The 14,154-nt window shown below is 46.9% G+C and overlaps 1 protein-coding gene and 1 pseudogene across 6 annotated transcripts in view; both read left to right on the top strand.

Annotated features, from left to right (window-relative positions):
• The window catches only part of MYL4 (myosin light chain 4), a 32,746-nt gene extending 24,472 nt beyond the window's left edge, over positions 1 to 8,274 (top strand). For all 6 annotated transcript variants that reach the window (XM_012444091.2, XM_064369154.1, XM_064369153.1 and 3 more), the window contains 5 exons: positions 4,387 to 4,536; positions 6,299 to 6,472; positions 6,991 to 7,068; positions 7,620 to 7,661; positions 8,112 to 8,274. In XM_012444091.2, the coding sequence (XP_012299514.1) occupies positions 4,387 to 4,536; positions 6,299 to 6,472; positions 6,991 to 7,068; positions 7,620 to 7,648 (431 nt within the window). In that variant the 3' untranslated portion in view covers positions 7,649 to 7,661; positions 8,112 to 8,274. The remainder of the gene's footprint in view (positions 1 to 4,386; positions 4,537 to 6,298; positions 6,473 to 6,990; positions 7,069 to 7,619; positions 7,662 to 8,111) is intronic.
• Positions 5,213 to 5,303, top strand: LOC135271742 (small nucleolar RNA U13; annotated as a pseudogene).
• Positions 8,275 to 14,154: the final 5,880 nt, after the last annotated feature.

The raw sequence follows: 14,154 nt of genomic DNA, 5'->3' as shown, positions 1-14,154 counted from the left end.
TTTTATCCCTCCAGCCTTGAAGACATTTTTCCTACTGTTGAATCAGAATTGTTTTTCCTTCAATTTTACACCAGCAATCTTTTCATTTGTTTTTTTGGTGAAGCTGATAATGATTTTCTCATGTTATGGTGGAAAGAACATAATTTAGAATTAGAAGACTTTTGTATTAGCCCTAATTCTGCCACTGTTGGTCATGAGACTTTGGACAAGTCACTTCTTTAAATCTTAATTTTCTTATCTACAAAGTGAGGGTATTTGGTTTCCAATTCAGAAATTCTGGTCCATTCAGCATCCTCTAGATATCCTCCATTTATTTGGAGATAGTTTTCAAATCCCTCCTAAGATTTATATTTTCTAGGTGATATGCCCCAATTTATTTAACTATATTATTTTATTTTGAGACAAAGTCTCACTCTGTCACCTAGGCTGGAGTGCAATGGTGCCATCATAGCCCACTGTAACCTTGAATTCCTGGCTTTAAGCAGTCCTTTCACCTCAGTCTCCTGAGTAGCTAGTATTATAGGCATGTACCATTGTTTTTATGTTTTGTAGAGATGGGAGTCTTGCTATATTGCCCAGACTGGGCTCCAAGTCCTGGCCTCAAGCAGTCCTCCCCACTTGGCCTCCCAAAGTGCTGGGATTATAGGCATTAAGTCACTTTGCCTGGCCTCCCAATTTCTTTTGTGCTTTTTTTTTTAATCTCATAGGAATTACCTTCTAACCCTTGACTTCCTTCTCATCCCTCTCCAGATTTCTGTATTCTTTTAGAGAGGGGTTACTACCACTGGACTCATTGCTCTAGTAAGCAGCTGACTACACTACTGCAGAGTATTGAGGAAAGGTCTCTTCTGGACCCTTGAACATCACCTCTAATACCTGAAGATCACACTGGCTTTTTTTTTTTTTTCTAGTTGTAGTCCTAAACTTCAGAGTTTGTATTTGTATTTTTAGTTTTGTGCATACCAGGCTTCCCAGCAGATCAGGTGATCGGTTGGAGCATTAGCAGTTATAAGAAGCAGATCTCCTCCTCTTCCTCCTTCTTCCCCATCATTTCCTTGGTTTCCTTAGTGGCTGATCATAAGTCACATCTATATTAGCTTTTAAATAAGGATAATAATACCTATAGCATAAGTTTTTTCATAAAGATCAATGAAGTGTTCTATGCAAAATTACTTGCTCAGAGCCTGGTTCATGGTAGGTGCTCAAATCATAGGTCATTGTTCTTATTACCTTCCTCTTCAGGTTTCACCCTCTTTTTTTTTTTTTTTGAGATGGAGGCTTGCTTTGTCGCCTAGGCTGGAGTGCAGTGGCAAGATCTCGGCTCACCAAAACCTCTGTCTCCCGGATTCAAGCAATTCTCTGCCTCAGCCTTCCAAGTAACTGGGACTACAGGCGCACGCCACCATGCCTGGCTGATTTTTTGTATTTTAGTAGAGATGGGGTTTCATCGTGTTGCCCAGGCTGGTCACGAACTCCTGAGCTCAAGCAATCCACCCACCTCAACCTCCCAAAGTGCTGGATTATAGGTGTGAGCCACTGCACCCAGCCTCACCCTCTTATTAAGCATCATTACATCTTTTTTTTTTTTTTTTGAGACAGAGTTTCAGTCTTGTTGCCTAGGCTGGTGTGTAATGGCCTGATCTCGGCTCACCACAACCTCTACCTCCTGGGTTCAAGTGATTCTCCTGCCTCAGCCTCCTGAGTAGCTGGGATTACAGACATGCACCACCATGCCCAGCTAATTTTGTATTTTTAGTAGAGACGGGGTTTCTCCACATTGGTCAGGGTGGTCTCAAACTCCTGACTTCAGGTGATCCACCCACCTCGGCCTCCCAAAGTGCTGGGATTACAGCCGTGAGCCACTGCTCGCAGCACATCATTACATCTTCTTTTGAGGAGACTTTCGCTTTTGTTAAACCTGACCTCACTCTTCTGAATGAGCTAGGAGATCAAAAAGTCTGACTTCAGATTCAACTAACTAATATACATTTATTGAGTACTGAATTTGTGTCAGACACCATGCTAATTGTTTTAAAAATTGAAAAAGATTAAATCCTGGCCAGGGGCAGTGGCTCATACCTGTAATCTCAGCACTTTGGGAGGCTGAGGCAGGTGGATTACTTGAGGTCATTTGTTCTAGACCGGCCAACATGGTGAAATCCTGTCTCTACCAAGAATATAAAATATTAGCTGGGTGTAGTGGTGTGCACCTGTAATCCCACTACTCAGGAGGCTAAGGCAGGAGATTGCTTGAACCCGGGAGGCAGAGGTTACAATGAGCCCAGATTGTGCCACTGCCCTCCAGCAACACTCTGTCTCAAAAAAAGAAAAAAAAAATTAACTCTTTATAACAAGGCTATGAGGTAGGTGTTATTTCCTTTTTACAAAGGAGGAAACCAAGGTTCAAAAAGGTTAAATGATTTGGCCAAGATCACACAGTTAAGTGATCCAAACTGGGATTAAACTCAAGATAATACTAGCAGAATTGTTTATGTATTTACTATGTGCTGGACATTGTGTTAAAAATGTTTACATACATTATTGTATTTATATACTTAGCATATTTACATACATTATTATATTAATTTGAATGGAATTTAAGAAACCTATGATGTAAGTACCATTTATAGAAGAGGTTTTTAGAGGTTAAATATTTATTTGTCCAAGGTCAAGTAAGCAAGGGGAATGAAATTTGAACTCAATTATTCAGTAATGTGAAAGAAACATGGTTTTGTACCTTTTAAATTCATATAAGGCCTAATAAACAGTTGAAAGTAAAGGTCTGGGGAATCTCCTGTGATATGTGGAATGATTTGCAAATAATGCATATGTAGCCACTAAGGAGAGAAGTACTTGGAAAGGATTAAAACCAGCTTTTTTTCCTAAGTAGTTCATTAATTCTCTTTTTTTGGCTTATACTGTTAATCTGCTTAATAAACCACTTCTTTGTGGATAGCATAAGGTAACTTCAATGCTCCTCCCAGGCCAAATTACCTCCACTAATGAACTGGTTGAATCCCATTCAATGAAGAATTGGGCCTGGGTGTGGTGGCTCACGCCTGTAATCCCAGCACTTTGGGAGGTCAAGGAGGACAGATCATTTAAGGTCAGGAATTTGAGACCTGCCTGGCCAAAGTGGTGAAACCCCATCTCTACTAAAATAGAAAAATTAGCCAGGTATGGTGGTACATGCCTGTAGTCCCAGCTACTTGGGAGGCTGAGGCACAGGAACTGCTTGAATCCGGGAGGCAGAGGTTGCAGTGAACCAAGATTGCACCACTGCACTGCAGCCACGGTAACAGAGCGAGATTCTATCTCAAACAAAAAAGCAAATCAATGAAGAATTAAGATTCTTTGGAAAAGGGACCAGGATTGCCTTCCTTTGTTCTTGGTCCAGGGATACTTGCCCTGCTGCCTTCAAGGAGTCCAGTCCCTGTGGTTCTGAGCTGGAAAATAGGAAACAGAACTAGGAAACATTTGTAACCACCACCTGTCGATTCCCTTACCATATGCTGGACATTGCTTGGCGTGCATTGTGATCCCACCTGCAGCCTCCTCAAGTGATCGTTGTATCTCCAGTTAGAGCTAAGAAAACAAGGGCCCACAGAGGTTAGTAGTTTGCCCAAGGCTGTATGTGGGTCGATGGCAGAGCTGGGGTGGTCAGACCATGCCTCACCTGGCCTGGGAGCCGCCTTTCAGCCTGGAATGGGCAGTACTGATAATAGCTGACTTTCCAGCAGGTCTTATCACGTTGTAAAGTGCTTCCACACAATGCCACCTCCCTTTGCTCTCACGGTGACAGGGCCAGGGAGTAGGGTGTAGTTGTCACTCCCTTTGTGTGCATAGGAAGTTGAGACCCAGCCCAGCTTATCCTGTGCTCTGAGGCTGAGCCAAGACAAGAATTTGGGAATCCTCAGTTCCGGGCCAGTGCTATTTTCACTCTTCTGTCATTTTAGCAATCAGGAACCTCACCTACACCAGAGCAGGATGTGTGGGTGGGAAGGGTCGAGGCCAGGGAGACATTTGAATTTGTTTTTTTTTGTTTTGTGAGATGGAATCCGGCTTACTGCAACCTCTGCCTCCTGGGGTCAAGAGATTCTTATGCCCCAGCCTCCCAACATTCAAATTTTGTAACAACCAAGCAATAGCAGAGATTGCAGACTCAGCCCCGGAATGGGTCGTGGAGGCACCAGGCTGCCTCTTGGGTTGGCAGAAGATGGGATGGGGACAGGTTTGAGGGAGGGCCTGGGATAATGGACAAAGAGAAATACTGGAATATTTTAGCAACCACACTCACCTGCTATTCAGCTTGGGTGGAGGCTGATTGGCCACCAGCTACCACTTTCACTGGGAATCGACGGGTACAGCCAGGTCTTCTTTCCACAGAGTTCAAAGAGGCCTTTTCACTGTTTGACCGGACCCCGACTGGAGAGATGAAGATCACCTTCGGGCAGTGCGGGGACGTGCTGCGGGCCCTGGGCCAGAACCCCACCAATGCCGAGGTGCTGCGTGTGCTGGGCAAGCCCAAGGCTGAAGGTCAGTGCGGCCGCATGGCAGACTTCTCCCAGGTCAGCCTTGCAGTCTCTGGCTCCCTCCTTGTCCAGATTTGTCTCTGCCATCTGCGCTCTCTCTTCTTCCCCGTTAGCCCCCCAGGATCAGCCTCCCCTCCCCAGGTTACCCCAGTCCCATTTTGAGAATTTATCTGGAAGTCCCCATACTTAAGTGACCCTTGAGGAATGTAACCTGGGCTTGTTTTCCTATCAAGACTGGGAGCTCCTGGGGGGCAGGAGCCACATTCTGTTGCTTCAGTGTCTGACTCCCCCACCAGGGTGCCAGAGACACAGCCATGGGCAGGAAGGCTGGGTGGAAATCTGGAATAACTGATGGTTCCCACTCCCCAACCCAGGAGCTCTCAGGAGAGGCATCTGTCACAGCACTGAGATATCCTGAGCTGTGTTACAAATAATTTGTTTCTAATAATGGTTAGAGTACTGATGTTTGTAGATTACAGCAACCATTGTGAGCTGTATTACAAATAATTTGTTTCTGATAATGGTTAGAGCATTGACGTTTGCAAATTATTTGTTTGATATAAATTAGAGCAGCTTCAAGATTCTTAGCTCTACAGGCTTCCTCTTTCATTCATTTGCATTTCAATGGGTGAGTGAGTGTTTAGAATGATGAGTGAATGTTTAGAAAGTGGTACAGACCGATTCTTTTGTAGCTCCTAAGTGTGATCTTTGAGTGTTCATACTCATTTGTGAGCTGTGCCTCCGTCAATCCTTGTTAAGATAGATATGAAAAGAGGTTTGAGGGACTGTGTCCCATTTGTGAATGTCGTCTGTTATGGTTATGTGTGCCAGTGAAGTTAACAGCTGCTGTAAAACACACACACACACACACACACACACACACACACACACACACACGCTTCTCCTCAGTGGTGTTGGCATGGGGCTTGGGGTGGGATGAGCCTCTCAGCAAGGGTGGGCCGTCTCTGGAGGCTTCCTGGGGCCCACATTGGTTCCCTCCCTGTTCCTTGGTTCTGGCCCCTTCCCCTTCTCCTCTGGCTGAAGATAACCTCAGGGGTGAAGGATGAGGCCAGGAAAGGATCAGAGGGTGAGGAGCTTGCTTCTCAGAAGTCAGAAGTAAGTCCTGGGTGCTTATAAAAGAAAGAAATGCCCACATTTGTGGTAGTTAAAAATAGTTTACCTCTATTAAAGTAAAGCTTTTTAGCATACTACCATGTGGGAGAAGTGTGCTATTCACAAGAGAACTGCAATTTTATAAACTTATTGAATCAGAGTAGCTTCACACAGTGTGGTCTAGTGATGGGACCCCACGCAGAGTGATGAAAACATTTCTTTTTCAGTCCTGTTGGTTTGCCCCTGTGACTATAGGTCTGTGACACGTCAAGAGTGTAAACTGAGTATGAGGCCCTGGGCCACGTGGCACCTCAGGCCCCTCACATCCTGCTGCTGCCACCCTCAGTTGCTCCGCCTGGCTGGCCACCTCGTGCACAGAGGTCTGGATGGAGGGTTTCTTTTTCCTTCCACCCTACTCCTTTCACTGAGAGAAGAGGGCCCCTGAGACGGTCTTCCCAGCCCCCAATCCCCTGCCTTGCTTGGATGGGCAGCTCTATGTCTTCCAGGAGCACTAATGGGTGCCCCACCCGGAAGTGGCTGCAGCCCAAGCCCTAGGTGCTGCCAGACGTGCGGTGAGGCCCCCTCCAGACCCTCTGCTCCCCTGAACATCTGCTCACGTTGCTTTCTCTTTCTTTACCTATGCCTACCTAAAGAGATGAATGTCAAGATGCTGGACTTTGAGACTTTCTTGCCCATCCTGCAGCACATCTCCCGCAACAAGGAGCAGGGCACCTATGAGGACTTCGTGGAGGGCCTGCGTGTCTTTGACAAGGAGAGCAATGGCACGGTCATGGGCGCTGAGCTTCGGCACGTCCTTGCCACCCTGGGTATGGCAGCTAGGCAGAGATGAATACCTAGTGGGAGGAATGGAGGGGTGGGAGGTTCCAAGGTGACATATGCTGGTGGGGGGTGTTATACAAGGGTCTCTGCATCCTGAGGATAATGACCTGATCCAGGCCCTGCCTCCCTGGGCTCTGCAAGAACAACCATCCCTAGCTGGGTTTGCTCAGCAAGAACCAGGGTTTGGGAGAGGAGGAGAAAGGAGGTTGGCAGAGCAGGGGTTACTGCTGGGGCCTGAGCGGTGGGACTCCGGGCATCTGTCCTTGTCTTTGCCTGAAACACTGAGGCCCTGGCAGCTGTAAGGCAGAGGGGGAGGCTTTGGAGACTAGGCAAGACCTTAAGACACTGACCCCATCCTTCAAAGCCTTTGGGAGAGGCTTGGTTTCAACTGCCCCCCAGATCCAGGTAGTCTTGGACCTTCAGACTTAAGGGGGTACTTGGGTATTGCCAATTCCTCCTTTGCCATCTGTAATTAAGAGCCCACCATCTCCCAAACCCACTGCAGGAGAGAAGATGACTGAGGCTGAAGTGGAGCAGCTGTTAGCTGGGCAAGAGGATGCCAATGGCTGCATCAATTACGAAGGTATTAAGCTGTGCCTTGCTTCCCAGGGCAGCCAGGGATGGTAGGATGGGAACAGCTTGTGTGGGTGGGCCCAGGAACTGGAGGGTCTGTGTCTCAGGTGGGCTTTGGTAGACCCCTCATTGGATGTTGTTCTTTTTCATCTTGTGAGTGAACCTCCTAGTGTCATGGCGGGAGCATGGATTTTGGAGATAGCTCTGTGATATATTAGCTGGTGGCCTCAGGTCACTTATTTTCTCTGAGTCTCAGTCTTCTCGTCTGAGGGATGGGGTGATGCTGGCGCCTTTCTCAAGGTTGTGGGGATTCACAGAGGATAATGTAGCTCTTTCCATTTGTGTTGAGAATCAGCACAGAGAGTGGTCCCAGAGCAGAGTTTAGGTGTCTGCCCTTCCTCCACCTTCTCCCCACCAACCCCCAAATAAGAGCAGGAACTACACAGTCTGGAGAAAGGGGAGCAGGAGGGTTGGAAATCAGGCAGTGTAGAGAAGGGACAAGTGGTTTATGGGCCTAGAGGTGCTGAGCCACACAGCGGCTGATTCTCACTTCTTTCCTAGCCTTTGTCAAGCACATCATGTCAGGATGAGGCAGTCTTCCAGGTGAGTGCAGCCTCTCCCTTCTTGTCCCTTTTGGGGTTACACAAGGGCTTAAGAATAGCACCACATGCCCTAGAGGGCATCTGCCCCAGTCCTGACCCCTTAGGAGGAAACCACTTGGGAGCAGGACGTGAGGACAGTCCCACTCACTCACCATCTCCTGTCTCCTGACCTCACTTGCCTGTTCACCCTGTCTTGACCCTATCCATCATATTCTCCTGCCTCTCCCACGACTTCTCAAGGCAACGCCCTTCCTTCAGGCCTGGGGCCTCCTGTACAGGCTTCTGGGGATGAGAAAGCCAGATCCCAAGTGGAAGAGAGGGTCCCCGGCCTGTGCTCTTGACTGTTCTTCCTCACTTCTTTCCCTAGGTTTCCCCTGTAACCCCCCTGGGGGTGGTAAGGGGCTGGGTATAGGAGGGGAAAATGCCCTTTCCACCTAGCACTTTCTTTCAGGTGCCTGGCCCTTGGCCTTAGCCATACCAGGGTGAGTTAGAGAGAGGTCCCGGATGTAAGCTGAGACAGAGTCCTGGACTTATCACTGCGCCATTGCCCCAAGGACCTCACAGCCCCTCCCTGTTAATAAACAGCTCCAATATGGCCAGGCTGGGCTCCGGGATTCTGACCAGTCTCTGCTTTGTTTGTTTTGTAAAACTAATCAACAAATTGAGTTGGTTTGTGTTGTGTGTGTGTATGTGTGTGTGTGATAATGTCACCTGAGGGCTTGTGTGTGCTCAGAGAAATGAGTAGTATCTGGGAGCTAGGAGGCAAGGACAAAAGCCTGTGGATCTAGAGATACTGGGGTCAGAACCAGGAGAGCAAGCTCTGGAAGGCCAGTAGCTTGAGGGCTTGTCACCTGTAGGAGTTTCATTCCCTTCGCTGCTTACCCTCTGCCTTATCACACCTCCAGGTGGCAGCAGGAGGGGTTGGGCTGAGGCACAGACTCCTCCTATGGTCCTTCCTGTTGCTGCTTTTTAAAAAAAAATATTGTAAAATACACATAAAATTTACCATCTTAACCATTTTTCTTTTTGAGACGGAGTCTCGCTCTGTCGCCCAGGCTGGAGTGCAGTGGCACAATCTCAGCTGGCTGCAACCTCCACCTCCCAAGTTCAAGCGATTCTTCTGCCTCAGCCTCCCGAGTAGCTGGGACTAGAGGTGAGCGCCACCACACCCGGCTAAGTTTTGTATTTTTAGTAGAGACGGGGTTTTACCATATTGGCCAGGCTGGTCTTGAACTCCTGACCTTGTGATCCACCTGCCTTGGCCTCCCAAAGTGCTGGGATTACAGGCATGAGTCACTGCGCCCAGCCCCCCATCTTAACCATTTTTAAGCATACAGTTCAGTAGAGTGAGGTATATTCGCATTGTTGTGTAACTTATTAGTCTCTTTTCACACTGCTGATAAAGACATACCTGAAACTGGGAAGAAAAAGAGGTTTAATGAACTTACGGTTCCACATGGCTGGGGAGGCCTCACAATCATGGCAAAAGGCAAGGAGGAGCAAGTCACATCTTACATGGATGGTGGCAGGCAAAGAGAGCTTGTGCAGGGAAATTCCCCTTTTAAAAACCATCAGATCTTGTGAGACTTATTCACTATCATAAGAACAGCATGGGAAAGACCTGCCTCCATGATTCAGTACCTCCTGCCGGGGCCTCTCACAACACGTGGGAATTCAAGATGAGATTTGAGTGGGGACACAGCCAAACCATATCAGTAACCAATCTCCAGAACGTTTTCATTTCCACCAGCAGAAACTCTGTATTCATTAAACAACTCCCCATTCCTTCCTTCCTGCAGCTCCTGGCAATCACCATTCTACTTTCTGTTTCTATAAATTTGACCACTCTAGATAAGTGAAATCAGACAGCGTGTGTCTTTTGTAGCTGGCTTATTTTATTTAGCCCAATGTCCTCATGTTCCTTTTTTAAGGCTGAATCATATCCCATTGTATGGATGGACTGCAGTTTGGTTTGGTCCTTGCTTTTTTAGATGCCTCTTCCGCCGAATGCAAAGCTCCAAGTACCTGAGTTAGTCCTGCATGTTCTGGAAATCTCATTGACTCCAGACCCAGGATTCCAGCTCAGTGCCCTGGAAAGAGTCAAGGTCAGAGGTCATGAACCTCAGGCTGAGAGGGGAGGGGCGTGGGGAGAGGCACGTGCGAAAAGGAGAGACACCAGGAAACCAGCAATTGGGAAGAAGGAGCAAGATGATGTGATGAAGTTAAAGACACATGCATATGAGTAGAAATATTTATATGGGAGCTCAGGGGTCCAGTCATCCGAGAAAGGGAGTCCCTACATCCCTGCGAACTCCCCAACGTGAAGTAAATACTTCCCATGGCCTTTCTGTTGCCTAAAACTGTCAAGCATACAGCTGCAGAACTCTGTGGAACAACTATGAGTCCAGCCAAGGTTGCCTGCCTGTCGTGGGAAGCTGAGAACCATGAGCCCAAGTTTGCCCTTCTTAGAATTTACATTTCTGGCTGGGGAGATAAGGCCAAAGTCTATGTACATGTCCTTTGTTTCCCGGATTTTCTTTGAGGAAGGGTTTCAGCTTTGGTAGTGACTGATTGAATCTCAAAACCAGAGATCTTTATACAGTTGAGGAGGGGTTCATTGAATCCAGTGGTTCTCAAACATTGGTTTAGCCCCATAGCCTTTTGTTCAAACTAAATTTTATGGGGAAGTCAATGCATGTAGCCGAAGAGAACAGAGTTTCTCTGGCTGAGGAGAGGGGCTGGGTTCAGGCTTCTTGGAGCCTCCAACTGGGCTCCTTGGAGTGGAGCCAGTCAAACTTTCTAATTGTCAAAATCAGGAAACCAGATCCTTAGAGCTGAAGTGACTTAATCAAAGTCACAGCTAGCGTTGACAAGGTCCCCTGAATTCTACTTTTTTTCCATTTTTGACGTACCATTTTCAACCTGCCTTTGAAACGTTTTCCAGACTTGGCTCTTAGGACTCTTTTCCTCGTCCCCTGCCTCTTGGACTGCTCTTTTTGGCCTTACTTTCTGCTCCTTTTCTTGAAATAACACCCCCAACTTGAAATGCCAACATTTCTCCTTAGCACTGGGGCCTCGTCAGGTTTCCTTCTTTCCCTTCCTTTTTCCCTTTTTAACATTTAATTTAGGTTTAGGCGTACATGTGCAGGTTTCTTACACAGGTAAATTGCATGTCTTGGGGGTTTGATGTACAGATTATTTCACCATCCAGGTAATACGCATAGTACCTGACAGGTAGTTTTTTGATCCTCATCGTCCTCCCTCTCTTCTTTCTTTCTTCAGCAAGTATCTATTGCCCACTCTATCCAATTGTGAGGAACTGGAGTTAAGGTTCCCAGTGATTAGAAAACTGAAAGTGTTTTCCTTGCCCAAAGTAGCTTACTGTTCACTTAAGCAAGCACATAAATATCCAGGGATAAATAGAGAACGATCGCCAAATAGCACAGGGATAACTCCATCTATGTAACACACAGTGTAAAAGTTTTAAGAAACCAATCAGAGGAGGAACCAGAAGGAAGTGAGGTCTTAGAAGTATTTTATCTGGGAGAAGAGCTTTCAGTGAGACCTTAAAGGAAAAGTTGCCCCAGGGTTGGTGCTTAGGTCAGGGAGAAGAACAGCATGAACAAAGGTCCTGATTCACTAATTCAACAGATGCTCATTGGGTACCTGCTGTGCACATGGCACTGGCATGAGCCTTGGGGTTATACTGAACCACACAGACATGGCCCCTGTCCTCATGGAGCTTTTAGTCTAGTGGGAAGACTGACATTAGTTATAATGATGTGACAATATCAGCGAACATTTATTGAACACAGTATTAATTAAGATTACATTTGACTGTGAATTATGAAGACCAAAACACAGTGGCTTCAGAAAAAATGGAAGTGCGTTTCTTCTTCCCATTGCAATCTAGACATTGGCAGTCCATGGCTGACACAGGCGTCATGCTCCACAGTCCTCAGGGACACAAGTGCTTTTATTGTATGGCGTCTCAGTGTGTGACCTCTACACAGGGTCTAAGGTGCTGCGCTGGCTCAGCCGTCACTTCCACTGAGGGATAGTTCAGGAAGCATTTTCTTTTCTTTCTTCTTTTTTTTTCTTGAGATGGAGTTTTACTGTGTCACCAGGCTGGAGTGCAGTGGCGCGATCTTGGCTCACTGCAACCTCTGAATCCCTGGTTCAAGTGATTCTCCTGCTTCAGCCTCCTGAGTAGCTGGGATTACAGGCATGTACTACCATGCCCAGCTAATTTTTGTATTTTTAGTAGAGACGGGGTTTTGCCACGTTGGCCAGGATAGTTTCAACCTCCTGACCTTGTGATCCACTCGCCTCAGCCTCCCAAAGTGCTGGGATTACAGGCGTGAGCCACTGTGCCCAGCCCAGGAAGCATTTTCTACTTGGCAAACTTCCTCGGGAACCAGTGCAACTTATTTGCCACTTCTGTGGTGTTGGGCTTGTTCATCTGAAGACAGAAGAGACTCCTGTTCTCCTAGTCATCCCTTCCCCAATCCCCTACTTTGCCCGGCTCATAACAAAGGATTTGCCCCACCTGGGAAGAGGTATGCATAAAAGGTGACTAAATAAAGTTCACGATTTTCTTCAATTAGACTGACTTCCACTATTTCAAACCCAGATCCAGATGATGTACAGTTGACCCTTGAATAGCATGGGCTTGAACTGTGTGGCTCCATTTATATATAGATATTTTTCAATAAAAGTTACACTGAGTGTGCCTGTCCTCCTGCGTCTCTTCACCTCCACCTCCTTTTCCACCTCTGCCACCCTGGGACGGCAAGACCAGCCCTTCCTCCGCCTCAGCCTACTCGACATGAAGATGAGGAGGAGGAAGACCTTGAAGGTGATCCACTTCCACTTAATGAGTAGTAAATATATTTTCTCTTATGATTTTCTTAATAATATTTTCTTTTCTCCACTTACTTTATTATAAGAATACAGTCTATAATAGATATAAAAAATGTATGTTGTTTATGTTTTTGGCAAGGCTTCCAGTCAACAGTAGGCTATTAGTAGTTAAGTTTTTGGGGAATCAAAAGTTATATGCACATTTTGGATTGCACGGGGGGTGGTGGCCCCAACCTCCATGTTGTTCATGGGTCAACTGTAATTTATGGAAATAGGACTGAGCCTACTGGGGGCCTTTCCACCACACTGAGGGCTGCCTGAATGAGGGCCTGAGAAGGTAGCATCTCAGGCAGGATGAGTGTAAGTGGGTCAGAAGGAGGAGGAGAAGAGTGTCCCAGCTCTGGGGAAGATTTAAGGGGGGCTCTGGCCTGGAGCCAGCAATGGCACCATCCTGAGGGGATGATGACAAATGAGGGGACACAGGGGAGCTGCTTCTGTGGAAGGGGGAATATGACTGTTCCCCAAAGGCCAGGCTCTCTGCCTCCTTGTGGACAGATGCTGAGGAGAAGTTTGCCCAGAAAGTTGTCAGAGAGGATGGGTAGTTTGATGGAACGTTCCCACTGTCAGAGGGAACGAACAGCCAGTGATCTTCAGGTGGGAGATGGGAAAGGAGCAGAGGGGGACAGGGTATTCAGGGGCCTTTGCTAAGTCTCCTCCCTGTTCACTGCCACAGGCCCCTGATAGAGGCCAGAGCCTCTACTAATCCCCCGAGAGAAAATGAGCAAAGCAGTCACTGGAGCGAAGATGATCATGATATGAGGTCTCCTGATGTCAAAGGTGAATTTCAGAGAGATGATAATAAACAGCATTATCAGTTTACTGAACACCTACTATGTGCCGGCACTGTGCTAAGCACTTCTCATATCATTCTGTCATAGCAGCTTAGGAGTTATTATCCCAATTTATTAATTTAAAAATATATAGGAAGAATAATGACAACAAACTCTACTCATAATTTTTCTAGTTTCCCGTCTCCAGTTAAAAATGTTAGCATGGGCAGGGCTCGGCAGCTCACACCTTTGGGAGGCTGAGGTGGGCGGATCACCTGAGGTCAGGAGTTCAAGACCAGCTTTGCCAACACTGTGAACTCTCGTTTCTACTAAAAATACAAAAATTAGCTGGGTGTGGTGTTGGGCGCCTGTAATCCCGGCTACTTGGGAGGCTGAGGCAGGAGAATCACTTGAACATGGGAGGTGGATATTGCGGTGAGCCGAGATTGCAACACTGCACTCCAGCCTGGACAATAGAGTGAGACTCCATCTTAAAAAAAGAAAAAGAAAAAAAGATGGCAGCATGGCATAGTAATATTCCTAAAACACCATTTTAAGCAAATTTATTCCCCAATTAGGACTTAAAAGAGCTTCTATCCCTTACTGGGTCATTTCCAAACCTTTCTATCTAATTTCTAAGACCTTTATTTGCCCCCAATGTGTTAGAGACACCACGGGTTGAAGCCAGCTGACCCTTCTTTCTGTTAGCTCCCCAATTCTGTTTCCCTCTTCTCCTCCCTCCTCACCCCAGGACCTCTTGATTCATCTTCCTCCTCGCTCCTGATATGTGCCCCATTCTGC

Source organism: Aotus nancymaae, unplaced genomic scaffold (assembly GCF_030222135.1).
Source record: "Aotus nancymaae isolate 86718 unplaced genomic scaffold, 86718_ANA_hifiasm-v0.15.2.pri h1tg000089l, whole genome shotgun sequence".
NCBI lineage: Eukaryota > Metazoa > Chordata > Mammalia > Primates > Aotidae > Aotus > Aotus nancymaae.
The sequence above is the reverse complement of the archived record's forward strand: the minus strand, read 5'-3'. Positions and strand labels throughout refer to the sequence as shown.